This window comes from Oncorhynchus tshawytscha, linkage group LG07, assembly GCF_018296145.1.
Source record: "Oncorhynchus tshawytscha isolate Ot180627B linkage group LG07, Otsh_v2.0, whole genome shotgun sequence".
Classification (NCBI taxonomy): Eukaryota; Metazoa; Chordata; class Actinopteri; order Salmoniformes; family Salmonidae; genus Oncorhynchus; species Oncorhynchus tshawytscha.
The window spans coordinates 46476786-46490438 of record NC_056435.1 but is presented as its reverse complement, the minus strand read 5'-3'; the positions used below and the strand labels follow the sequence as shown (position 1 = coordinate 46490438).

The 13653-nt window shown below is 42.2% G+C and overlaps 1 protein-coding gene across 2 annotated transcripts in view; it reads left to right on the top strand.

Moving 5' to 3' along the window:
- The window catches only part of LOC112254649 (SLIT-ROBO Rho GTPase-activating protein 3), a 118659-nt gene that overhangs the window by 93855 nt on the left and 11151 nt on the right, over positions 1-13653 (top strand). For both annotated transcript variants that reach the window (XM_024427378.2, XM_024427377.2), the window contains exons 14-18: positions 123-200; positions 479-613; positions 1298-1403; positions 2796-3023; positions 8118-8191. In XM_024427378.2, coding sequence (XP_024283146.1) covers positions 123-200; positions 479-613; positions 1298-1403; positions 2796-3023; positions 8118-8191 — 621 coding nt within the window. The remainder of the gene's footprint in view (positions 1-122; positions 201-478; positions 614-1297; positions 1404-2795; positions 3024-8117; positions 8192-13653) is intronic.

Here is a 13653-nt window from a genome sequence, read left to right as displayed (position 1 = left end):
TCCTGCTCTCTGTTGTGTGTTTGCCGTTGGTCTTTCATGTAGTCGGCCGTCTGGGTGTGGGGATAATGGTGGGCTCAGGCTCAGCCTTGGACTCAGTATGCTGTTTCTATGTGTTGTTGCAGGGCTCCAGCAGCAGGGCATATTCCGTGTGCCTGGATCCCAGGTGGAGGTTAATGATATTAAAAACTCATTTGAGAGAGGTAGGTCCCTGGTGAGACTGGGGGTAAATGGTAATAGCATTTAGTTTTTCCTCTACAGCTCAGGATCAATAACACTAAAAACTCATTGAACTTCAGACATACAGTAGATATCTTCATAATATTTTCTACGTGTAACAAGCAAGAATTTGTAAGCCCACTTTAAAAAAAAAAAATATGTACAGTAATGAATTATTTATTGGCTAATCTTTTCAGTGATTCAGTTCTGTTGCAGTGGTCAGATACTCCAAAATAACAACTCTACTCTATTGTTTTACTAGGCGAAGACCCATTGATTGAAGACCAGAATGAACATGACATCAACTCAGTGGCAGGGGTCCTCAAGCTGTACTTCAGGGGCCTGGAGAACCCTCTGTTCCCCAAGGAACGCTTCCTGGACCTCATGTCTACTATCAGTGAGTAGACTCTACACTGTTGGTCAATGTAGTAAATGTGTTCAGGGTAACTGAAATGATACCATATTCCTATCCATCTGGGTGGTGAAATAACACAACTGGGGCTACAGTACAGTACAGTACATGCCTTTGGATTATTCACACTATCTAGGTGGGTACCTCACTAGTAGAGATAGAATCAAAATAGAAGAGAGAGAAGCCAACCTCCAGGTCCACAGATACATCATCACGCCCCAACCTCTACACCCTACACACACTGCTTTATGGTATAGCAGGGTAGGGTCTAGAGGCACGCAGTGGAACACATGGAAACAATCTCAACACCATGGCTGTCTGCCTGCCTGTGATTCAGTAGAAACCCAATAGGAAGGGAGGAGAGAGGGGACCACATCAGTCTACTAACTCAGCACAGCTTTGCAGTGTTTCACCCTGCTCCAGATAGCCCAGTCACTCAAATCACCATATCCTCTGATCTTAAATGAGGAGGGGTTATCTATTAATAATAGGAGTGTTTTGTGTTGTCATTACACACCCTTAGTATGACTGCCAGCCCCCTGCTAAAGTCTGATCATTCTGTATAGTCAATAGATCATGGTGTTGTTATGGAGCATCATGTCTTTATTTTCCTCCCATTAATCTCAGTGCCAGGTGGTGTTATGACTCTCTGGCCTTCTTCTGTTTCAGAGCTGGAGTCTGGAGCTGAGAGAGCGCATCACGTCCAGCAGATTGTTGTGACTCTTCCTCGCACCGTCATCATCGTCATGAGATACCTGTTCGCTTTCCTCAATCAGTAAGTTGGCCACATTGACATAACAACTCACATATCACAGTCCTCTGTTGTTGAATAGAGTTGTCCCTATACCAGAGAACCTATACACTAAGGGCATACAGTAAAACAGGATGGAGTGAAGGTCTAAAATGATAACTTTTATAAAACTTCGGAGTCGTGGGGGGAGGGGGGGAAATCCCTGTACTGCACTAAATCAACAAAACTAGTGAATCTCTGCTGCAGTATTCAGAGAGTTATTGAACAGCCCTACTGTTCACCTCCTATTTATTACCGCGTCTGCCAGCAGCTCTTTAGAACTTATTTACGGGCTCAGAAACAGATCCATCAACTCAGTAATATACCTGTCCTGTTTTATTGGTCTGTTGTTGATGCTCCCTTTGCTTGGTTCCACTGCAGAACAAAGCGTTTGATTCCACATTCGGACTTTTACCTCTGTGTTTTATACCACCCTCAGACAGTTAGGCTCTGGGCCAGCTGTAGTTCTTTACTGCGCCACACCACAGCTCCACACCACTCTGTTCTGATTATGAGCCCCTCTTAAAACAGAGGAGTGTGAGGATAGGCCGTTTGGGAGGATGGGCTTACTGCCCCCTAAACCAGGATGGCTTATTAATAGGCCTGTTAAACTGTGAAGTTTTAAGGGTAGGCCTGTTAAGGTTGGAAGGGTGTGGGAATCTAAGCTTAACAGGGAGACTGAGGAATGTGCTAGCTAAGTTGAGATGTTGGGGGTTATTGAAACTAAAGGTAGGGGGTTTAAGGATTTTCTTATACTGAGATGTGGTGGAGGGCCAAAATGGATCTCAACTCATGTAGTAAAGTACATGTAGAACTTCAGTGAAGTTGTAGATCTCAACTCACTGTAGAGTGTAGAGTCTACAGTCACAGCCATACTCAACCCTCTTTATATTACAGTTAATCAAATGGCTACCCGGACTATTTGCATTGTGTGCCCCCTCTCTTTTTATGCTGCTGCTACTCTCTGTTTATCATATATGCATAGTCACTTTAACCATATCTACATGTACATACTACCTGAATCAGCCTGACTAACCAGTGTCTATATGTAGCCTGGCTACTTTTATAGGCTCGCTACTGTATATAGCCTGTCTTTTTACTGTTGTTTTATTTCTTTACTTACCTATTGTTCACCTAATACCTTTTTTGCACTATTGGTTAGAGCCTGTAAGTAAGCATTTCACTGTAAGGTCTACTACACCTGTTGTATTCGGCGCACATGACAAATAAACTTTGATTTGATTTGGGAAACAGATAGGCCTCACTTCTATTGGGAAACGTAGGTCTTTGAGTATGTTTAATGGATCCACCCATCAATTCACCTCATAATGTAAATATGAAGTTCACTGGTTCATCTCTCTCTCTCTTCCCCTCCAGTCTGTCCCAGTACAGTGATGAGAACATGATGGATCCCTATAACCTGGCCATCTGCTTCGGCCCCACCCTGATGCCCATCCCCGATGGACAGGACCCTGTAGCCATCCAGGCGCATGTTAATGAGGTCATCAAGACCATCATCATCCACAACGAGGTCATCTTCCCCAGCCACCGTGAGCTGGACGGGCCAGTCTATGAGAAGTGCATGACTGGAGGAGAGGAGTACTGGTGAGAAGTAGCTAGACCTGGGAGGTCACCATCTTTAAGACATTCATTGAAGACATACTGTATGGCTAAGGCTAAAGCAGTAATACTGTTACTTGTGTAACCCTGGGTTTAGCACCAGTACAGTTAGATTGTTCTTCTTCTGGCCGCTCCAGCATATGGCATGGTCACTCACAGACTACATTACCATCCTGCTTGATAATGTGGTCAAAAGAGCGGAATTTGGAGTGTGTAGTAGAGATGAGGATGCTAGGCTCATTTATGTAAAGCTTGAGTGCATTCCTTATGGGGGTGTTATTTTCTTAAGCACATGCTTTTACAGACAGTGCTTGGATATAATACTTAAGATAATTAATTTTATCTAGTGGCTAGAAATGTGGAATGGTATTTAGTTAAAGAGCAGGTCTGCATGGAAGGATACATTATGTAACTGTTTAAATGGCCTTTTCTCGTTGTTGCGTTTTATCCCAATATTCATGATACAGATACTCTAAAGTTCATGTAGAACTAATTATTCAAATCAAAATCAAATCAAAGTTTATTTGTCATGTGCACAGGATACAACAGGCTTAAACAGTGCAGTGAAATGCTTACTTGCAGGCTCTTTCTCAACAATGCCATATTCAATATCAAGGTAAAGAAATAGAAAAGTGTCAATTCCAGAATATATTATTTTAAAAAGAGCCTAGAATTAATACTAAATCAGGGAAATAAAAACACACAAGAAATAATATAGACAGGTGAATGTAAGCTATATGCAAGGCCAGTACCATATCAATGGGCAGGGATACTGGTGATAGTCCAGGTAGATACTGTACAGTGCATTCAAAAAGTATTCAGACTCCTTGATTTTTTTCACATTTTGTTATGTTACAGCCTTATTCTAAAATGTATTGAGTTGTTTTTTTTCCCTCATCAATCTACACACAGTACCCAATAATGACAAAGCAAAAACTGTTTTTTTTGTGTGTGCAAATTTATACAAAATAAATAACTGAAATATCACATTTACATAAGTATTCAGACCCTTTACTCAGTACTTTGTTGAAGCACTTTTGGCAGCGATTACAGCCTTGAGTCTTCTTGAGTATGACGCTACAAGCTTGGCACACCTGTATTTGGAGAGTTTCTCCCATTCTTCTCTGCAGATCTTCTCAAGCTCTGTCAGGTTGGATGGGGAGCGTTGCTGCACAGCTTTTTTAAGGACTTTCGAGAAATGTTAGATTGGGTTCAAGTTCAGGCTCTGGCTGGGCCAATCAAGGACATTCAGAGACTTGTCCAGAAGCCACTCCCGCTTTGTCTTGGCTGTGTGCTTAGGGTGGTTGTGCTGTTGGAAGGTGAACCTGGTTTTCATCAAGGATCTCTCTGTACTTGGCTCTGTTCATCTTTTCCTCGATCCTGACTAGTCTCCCAGTCCCTGCTGCTGAATAACATCCCCACAGCATGATGCTGCCAACCACCATACTTCACCGTAGGGATGGTGCCAGGTTTCCTCCAGACGTGACGTTTGGCATTCAGGCTAAAGTGTTCAATCTTGGTTTCATCAGACTAGAGAATCTTGTTTCTCATGGTCTGAGAGTCTTTTAATGTCCCTTTTGGCAAACTCCAACCAGGCTGTCATGTGCCTTTTACTGAGGAGTGGCTTTCGTCTGCCCACTCGACCATAAAGGCCTGATTGGTGGAGTGCTGCAGAATTGGTTGTTCTTCTGAAAGGTTCTCCCATCTCCACAGACCAAGGCCCTTCTCCCCTGATTGCTCAGTTTGGCCGGGCAGCCAGCTCTAGGAAGAGTCTTGGTGGCTCCAAACTTCTTCCATTTATTAAGAATGATGGAGGCCACTGTGTTCTTGGGGACCTGTCAGTGCTGCAGACATTTTATACTACCCTTCCCCAGATCTGTGCCCTGACTGTCTCAAATCAAATTGTATTAGTCACATGCGCCGAATACAAAAAGTGTAGACCTTACAGTGAAATGCTTACTTACGAGCCCCTAACCAATAATGCAGTTTCAAAAAAATATGGATAAGAATAAGAGATAAAAGTAACAAGTAATTAAAGAGCAGCAGTAAAATAACAATGGCGAGACTATATACAAGAGGGTACCGATACAGAGTCAATGTGCGGGTGCACCGGTTAGTTGAGGTAATATGTACATGTAGGTAGAGGTATTAAAGTGACTATACATATATGACAACTGAGAGTAGCAGTGGTGTAAAAAGGGGGTGGGGGGGGGGCACTGCAAATAGTCTGGGTAGCCATTTGACTAGATGTTCGGGAGTCTTATGGCTTGGGGGTAGAAGCTGTTTAGAAGCCTCTTGGACCTATACTTGGCGCTCCTGCACCGCTTGCCGTGTGGTAGCAGAGGGAACAGTCTATGACTAGGGTGGCTGGAGTCTTTGACAATTTTTAGGGCCTTCCTCTGACACCACCTGGTATAGAGGTCCTGGATGGCTGGAAGCTTGGCCCCAGTGATCTACTGGGCCGTTCGCACTACCCTCTGTAGTGCCTTGCGGTCGGAGGCCGAGAAGTTGCCATACCAGGCAGTGATGCAATCAGTCAGGATGCTCTTGATGGTGCAGCTGTAGAACCTTTTTAGGATCTGAGGACCCATGCCAAATCTTTTCAGTCTCCTGAGAGACTGTGGATCTTTTGGGGCGGTATGCAAATTGGAGTGGGTCTAGGGTTTCTGGGATGATGGTGTTGATGTGAGCCATGACCATCCTTTCAAAGCACTTCATGTGCTACGGGTCGATAGTTGTTTAGGCAGGTTACCTTAGTGTTCTTGGGCACAGGGACTATGGTGGTCTGCTTAAAACATGTTAGTATTACAGACTCGGACAGGGAGAGGTTGAAAATGTCAGTGAAGACACAGTTGGTCAGCGCATGCTCGCAGTACACGTCCTGGTAATCCGTCTGGCCCTGCAGCCTTGTGAATGTTGACCTGTTTAAAGGTCTTACTCACATCGAGAGCGTGATCACACAGTCTTCCATGTATAACTGGCGCTCTCATGCATGTTTCTTTGTTATTTGCCTCGTAGCGAGCATAGAAGTAGTTTAGCTCGTCTGGTAGGCTCGTGTCACTAGGCAGCTCTCGGCTGTGCTTCCCTTTGTAGTCTGTAATGATTTACAAGCCCTGCCACATCCGACGGGCGTCAGAGCTGGTGTAGTACGATTCGATCTTAGTCCTGTATTGACGCATTGCCTGTTTGATGGTTCGTCGGGGGGCATAGCGGGATTTCTTATAAGCTTCCAGGTTAGAGTCCCGCTCCTTGAAAGCGGCTGCTCTAGCCTTAAGCTCAGTGCGGATCCTGCCTGTAATCCACGGGTTCTGGTTGGGGTATGTACTTACGGTCACTGTGGCGACGACGCCATCGATACCCTTATTGATGAAGCCAATGACTGATGTGGTGTACTCCTCAATGCCATCGGAGGAATCCCGGAACATATTCCAGTCTGTGCTAGAAAAACAGTCCTGTAGCTTAGCATCTGCTTCCTCTGACCACTTTTTTATTGATCTAGTCACACGTGAAACTTAGTGCCAGCCTCTGACTGTGGTGGTATGTAAACAGCTACAAATAATAGATATGAACTCTCTCAGTAGGTAGCGTTTTCTACAGCTTACAAAAATACATAGACTGCCGCCCCTTGTCTTACCAGACGCCGCTGTTCTATCCTGCCGGTACATCGTATAACCACCCAGCTGTATGTTGATGTTGTCGTCGTTCAGCCACGACTCCGTGAAGCATAAGATGTTACAGTTTTTAATGTCTTGTTGGTTGTTTAATCTTCCGCGTAACTCGTCAATTTTATTGTCCAAAGACTAAACGTTTGCTAGCAGGGAAGTGGGGGTTTATTCGATCGCCTATGAATTCTCCGAAGGCAGCCCGACCTTCGGCCTCTCTTTCTCCGCCTTCTCTTCACGCAGATCACGGGGATCGGGCCTGTTCCCAAGGAAGTAGTGCATCCTTCGCGTCTGGCTCATCAGAGTTGTGAAAGGAAAAAAAGTATTCTGCTAGTCCGTGGTGAGTAATCGCAGTCCTGATGTCTAGAAGTTATTTTCGGTCATAAGAGATGGTAGCAGCAACATTATGTACAAAAGAAGTTTAAAAAAGAAGTTACAAACAACGCAAATAAACTAACAAAAAAACACAATCGGCTGGGGGCATGTAAAACTGTACCATCTTACTCTGAGCTTTACGGAGAATTCTTTTGACCTCATGGCTTAGTTTTTGCTCTGACATGCACTGTCAACTGTGGGACCTTATATAGACAGTTGTGTTCCTTTCCAAACCATGTACAATCAATTGAATTTACCACAGATGGACACCAATCAAGTTTTAGAAACATTTCAAGGATGATCAATGGAAACAGGATGCACCTGAGCTCAATTTCGAGTCTCATAGCAAAGGGTCTGAACACTTATGCAAAGAAGGTATTTCTGTTTTTTATTTTTAATACATAATTTAATAAATAATTATGTGTAGATTGATGAGTGAAAACAATTATTTTATCCATTTCAGAATAAGGGTGTAACGTAACAAAATGAGGAAAAAGTCAATGGGTCTGAATACATTCCGAAGTCACTGTATGTACATGTAAACAGGTGTAAAACTGACAGAACTGCACAGTAAATACAGTAGTAAATAGTAGCAGCAACATATGTGGTGATTGTGTGAGTGTGTGAGTGTATGTGGGGGTGTCAATATGTGTGTATGTGTGTGTGTGTGTGTGTGTGTGTGTGTATGTATGTCTTTGTACTATATTTCTATTACACAGATGCCAATAATACTGTTTGGGAATGTTTCACATATCAAAACTCACAGAGATAGCGTGCATCAATATGCATATTTTTCGTAGTTAAATTAATCCCTTACCTGGAGCTGGTCCAACTATAACATGTACTACTTCCTTGAGAAATATGCTGATATAAATGTCCCCTACTTCAATGAATCCCTCACTTGGTAGTGATCCAAGTATGACCCGTAACGCATCTTTACTGGAGAAGGCATTAGTTTTAGACCCTGTAACCTATGCAAGTGTTGTGGGTGTGTCTGAGTTGACCATTGACTGACTGTCCATCTCTCTCTCTGTGTCCACAGTGACAGCCCCCACAGTGAGCCAGGCACAATTGATGAGGCTGACAACGGGACTGAGCCACACACCAGTGATGACGGTCAGTAACATGGGGTTCCTTTACTCCTTCAGACACGCTGTAGAGGAATGGTGTGGGTGATTGATTAAGATAAAATGTGCTGTAGCTAGCGGGCTACACAGCTAATCGGAATTAGCCAATTGGTTGTTGAAAAACTCCTGAAGCTTGTGCTGTTTCCCTTGCTTTCCTGCTGTTGTCTTAAGTTTCATTACTCTGTGGGTTGTGTTAGTTTTTGTAACTGAACTGCTGTTTATCCTGCTGTGGTTCTTACATGCTGACTAGACCGGGCGTGAGCGTACTTCCGACCATTGCGCGAATGTTGATTTTGTCCACCAACTCAAGACGCGACCTGGACACAAAGGTTGAAATATCAAAACGAACTCTGAACCAACTATATTAATTTGGGGACAGGTTGAAAAACATTAAACACTTATGGCAATTTAGCTAGCTAGCTTGCTGTTGCTAGCTAATTTGTCCTGGGATATAAACATTGGGTTGTTATTTTACCTGAAATGCACAAGGTCCTCTACTCCGACAATTCATCCACAGATAAAAGTCTAAACCAAGTTCGTATCTAGTAATCTCTCCTCCTTCAGGCTTCTTCTTCTTCTTCTTTGGATTTTATATGGCAGTTGGCAACCAACTTTAAAGTGCATTACCACAACTGGAGTGTGTACCTCTTTTAATCACCCACGTGGGTAAATGCTCCTAAAAACCAATGAGGAGATGTGAGAGGCCGGACTTTCAGCGCGTCAAGCTTCACAAGTTCTATTTTAGCGCCTGGCTACGCAGACGCTCGTTGATACGCGCAAGCAGTGTGGATGCAATGATTGATTTACATGAATGTGTACATTTATTTTGCAACTCTCTCGCACGTAATGCTCGTGTGGTCATCATGTTAGTCATGGTGCTAGACATGATTATAGTCTACTAAAGTATGACATAACAGCATAGCCTGTGCTGTCTATGTTAATGATGAAAGGTTGGTTGTGTCTGGTAGCCCTGCTGTCTGTCTGTCTGTCTGTCTCCACCCCAGGCAGCAGTGGCTGTGCTGTGCATTGCAGCTCAGTGTGTCTGGACTGGACCTCCCATTATAATTGAGATCAGATGCAGAAACCGCCAATGTACTGTAGCCGTGGTATATAGAGGATGTAATTCATGTAATGAGATGTTCAGTATTAAAGTGGTTAGACAGACCAGGGGCAGTGATTTATCTATGGACCACAATGTCCCCCATAGAGATGGACAGATTGATCTGTAATATCAATTACAACAGCAGATGTATCGTAGATTTTATAGAGCTGATGAGCAGTTGATATAAGGTTATAAAAGGTTGTTTTAACCCTTTACACTCACATACCCTTTCATCCCCTATACGGGTTGAAAATGGCAGATTTAGTCATTGATAAGCGCCTCAATTGGAACTCAGTGGCTGTACATTAACATACTATATATGGTATCAGAACTCAGGCTGTCCACTTTACAGTGCTGTATGGGATTCAACTGACAGCTGTTCTAAATGTGTGTACTATCAAGCGCAACAAACTCGGACATGACTGCACTCACAACTCCATTCAATGCTCACCAAAATTACAATCTGTTTGTCTGCAGTGCCTTGTGAAGCCTAACAATGTAAGATTGTATTTTATAGCTTAGGTAGTCATGTTGGGAATAGAACAAGCTTTCTAATAATGCCCTCCTGACCCAGATTGAGATTTATAATGGGAAGTTTTTGCGTTGTGTAAACAACAACAGTAATTGTGTGATGGTGGGGATGTAAGGCTGTGTTCCAAACAAAAAAACTGCTTCAATTCCTTAACGGCAAAGCTAGGAGTGCTCAAAACAGCACTTTATATTTTAAGGCTATTTCCTTGAATCACAAAAGTGCATTGAAATTGCTTACGGTGGGGGCGCTAGAGAGTGTGCTATGGAGTAGACGTGCTTTGCTAGCGCTCCGCTCTATTTTGAAACAAATGAGTATTTATCATAACCTCTCACAACCTATAACTACAAACAAATATGACAAAGGGAAAAGGCACCAAAAAAGGGGGCGCTAAACAAGATCATTTGAATGAGAGACAACGAACCAATTTCAACGTCGCCGACCCGCGAGGAGTTAGCTGAAGAGGCTAGCTTCCAAAAGTTCCCCACAGATCCTACTCAAAGTGACATACAGTGGGGCAAAAAAGTATTTAGTCAGCCACCAATTGTGCAAGTTCTCCCACTTAAAAATATGAGAGAGGCCTGTAATTGTCATCATAGGTACACTTCAACTACGACAGACGAAATGAGAAAAAAAAATCCAGAAAATCACATTGGAGGATTTTCTATGAATTTATTTGCAAATTATGGTGGAAAATAAGTATTTGGTCACCTACAAACAAGCAAGATTTCTGGCTCTCACAGACCTGTAACTTCTTCTTTAATAGGCTCCTCTGTCCTCCACTCGTTACCTGTATTAATGGCACCTGTTTGAACTTGTTATCAGTATAAAATACACCTGTCCACAACCTCAAACAGTCACACTCCAAACTCCACTACCAAGACCAAAGAGCTGTCAAAGGACACCAGAAACAAAATTATAGACCTGCACCAGGCTGGGAAGACTGAATCTGCAATAGGTAATAGGTTTACCCTGCCAAAAATAAATTTCCGACATCATACACCCTGACCAGACAGGTTTTATCCCGGGCCAACATATATACTACAATTTGAGACGCCTTTTCAACGTAATGTATCATGATCATAAGGTTGAGGCAGTGGTAATAGCTCTTGATGCAGAGAAGGCGTTTGATCAGATTGAGTGGAAGTATATGATGTCGGTTCTGGAGCATTTCGAGTTTGGAAAGGAATTTATTAATTGGAAAATAATTATTTATGCACACCCAATAGCGTCCGTCGTAACCAATCAGGAAATGTTGCAGTCATTCCGCCTGTTCAAGGGGTGCCGACAGGGGTGCCCTATTTCGCCTGCTCTCTTCGCTATAGCCATGGAACCCCTTGCTACTCGCATTCGGGCATGTGCCGATATAGCTTCTGTTAAAATAAAAGACACACAGCACAACATTTCCCTATATGCAGACGATATTCTTTTGTTTTTGTCCAAGCCTAAAACTTCTATTCCACTCTTACTTAACTTGATAAACACATTTGGCTCCTTCTCTGGCTACAAGATAAACTGGCAAAAAAGCGAGTTGATGCCAATATCACGGCCTGTGGATATGCAATTTCTGCAATCTACCCCGTTTAGAACAGTGATGGACAAGTTCACAAGCCTCGGCATTGTAGTGACAAGAGACCTTGATCAGCTATTGAAAGCGAATTGGGACATGAAAATATATCAGCTTAAACAAAATATAGATTTTTGGAAAACTCTGCCTATCTCCTTGGTTGGTCGTATAAACACTATTAAAATGGTTGTCTTACCCAGGTTTCTTTAACTCTTCCAATGTCTACCCAATTTCATACCACAATGCTTTTTTATGAAACTGGATTCAATAGTAACTCCATTTTTATGGGATAACAAGGCAGCCAGAATTTCAAAGAAGCATTTATGCAAGTACAAGATAGAGGGGGGCTTTGGCCTTCCTCACTTTGAACTGTATTATTGGGCTGCTAATCTGAACATTGTGTCTTTCTGGAGGGAAAGTTTACCTGGGATGCGACAGAATGATTTGCCTTCATGGCTTTTGATTGAGCAGGCCTCCTGTCAACGTTCCTCACTCTCTGCACTTGTTAATATTCCATCATATGTGAAAAAAGACACTTATGACTCTTATGACTCCAACAACACATTTTTTCAGATACCTCCAAATCAGGAATTTCTGAAGGACACATATCCCACAGTATGGCATGAAGCCAAATAGTCCTACATTAGATAGCTTGATCCTTGTCAAACCCCATTCAAAAGGGTCGGTCTCTAGACTGTATGATGTGCTACAGGCCCACATAGAGGTATCCACATACACCATTAAAAGGGCTTGGGTAGAAGCTCTCAGGAATATAAACCACAGTTCAGTGAATGCCAGACACAACCTTGTACAGTTTAAGGTGATACACAGGTTACATTACTCAAAAGTAAAACTACATAAAATATTCCCGAACACCTCACCACTGTGTGAGAGGTGCAAGCAGGATGAGGGGACGTTGACCCACTTATTCTGGACATGTCCTAAGTTACATGCTTACTGGGCCATCATTTTTGATGACTTATCTAAAGCCTTTGAAAGAGTTCTAGCCCCAGACCCATTGATCGCTCTGTTTGGTACAGTTGATGGGAATAACCAGGAAGGGAAAGCTGTCTCTCTATGTACTCTATTAGCTAAAAGGCTCATATTGCAATTTTGGAAATTGGAGACTGTACCTACCTTTAAAATGTGGGTATGGGATTTAGGGAATGTAATACATATGGAAAAGATTTGATACAATACCTCCAATAGAAGTCCAGTGTTTTACAAAATATGGCAGCCGATACTGGATAAATGGTCTAGTCCCGCTTCATAACTGGGTTGACGATCTGCTGCTACTCTGTGCTGTACTCGACTCAATATTTATTTTTGGCTGAACTACACTGCTTGTAATGACTATATGCTGTCTTCTTATACATGTACCACCTAATAGGATTTAGTTTTATTTTGTGTATGTGTGAGTTAAGTTTTGTTTTGTCCTCTAAATTGGCCATCCCATTCAACAGTACAATGAATGTCATTGTTTGTATTGCTGTCTTTTTTATTTTTTTATTTTTTGGAAAATAATAAAAATATTCTTTAAAAAAATGAATTGCTTACGGTACTGTGCACACTTTGGAGAGATGTGTGTGGCCACTCCGAGACACCGGTTAAACCTCTCACGCAAACCCGTTTTTTCTTATGTTGCACCTACCCCAAAATGTCCATGAATATTATTATTATGTTACTGAATGGATCCAGAGTATTTTCAGATTTCGTAATTGACCAATGCTGCAAAAAGTACAGTAAATGTAAAATGCACATAAAATTAACGGTGTAATGTTTGGATTCAGTCTTGTGTCAGTTGAACTGTTGTGTTTGGTCAGATAATTTCCCCATAATCTCCAAACGGTTCTCTTTGAATTGCTACCATGGTCATGCGTATGTATGCTTTTAATAGTTCTTTGTTAGAAACATTTCAATTTCCATGAAGGTAAAGGGTTAAGGTTGTATGTGGTTGTTTCGAAGCTGTGATAGATATACACTACCAGTCAAAAGTTTTTGAACACCTACTCATTCAAGGGTTTTTCTTTATTTTTACTATTTTCTACATTGTATAATAATAGTGAATTCATTAAAACTATGAAATAACAAATATGTAATCATGTACTAACCAAAATAGTGTTAAACAAATCAAAATATATTTTATATTTGAGATTCTTCAAATAGCCACCCTTTGGCTTGATGCCAGCTTTGCGTACTCTTGGCATTCTCTCAACCAGCTGCATGAGGTAGTCACCTGGAATGCATTTCAAT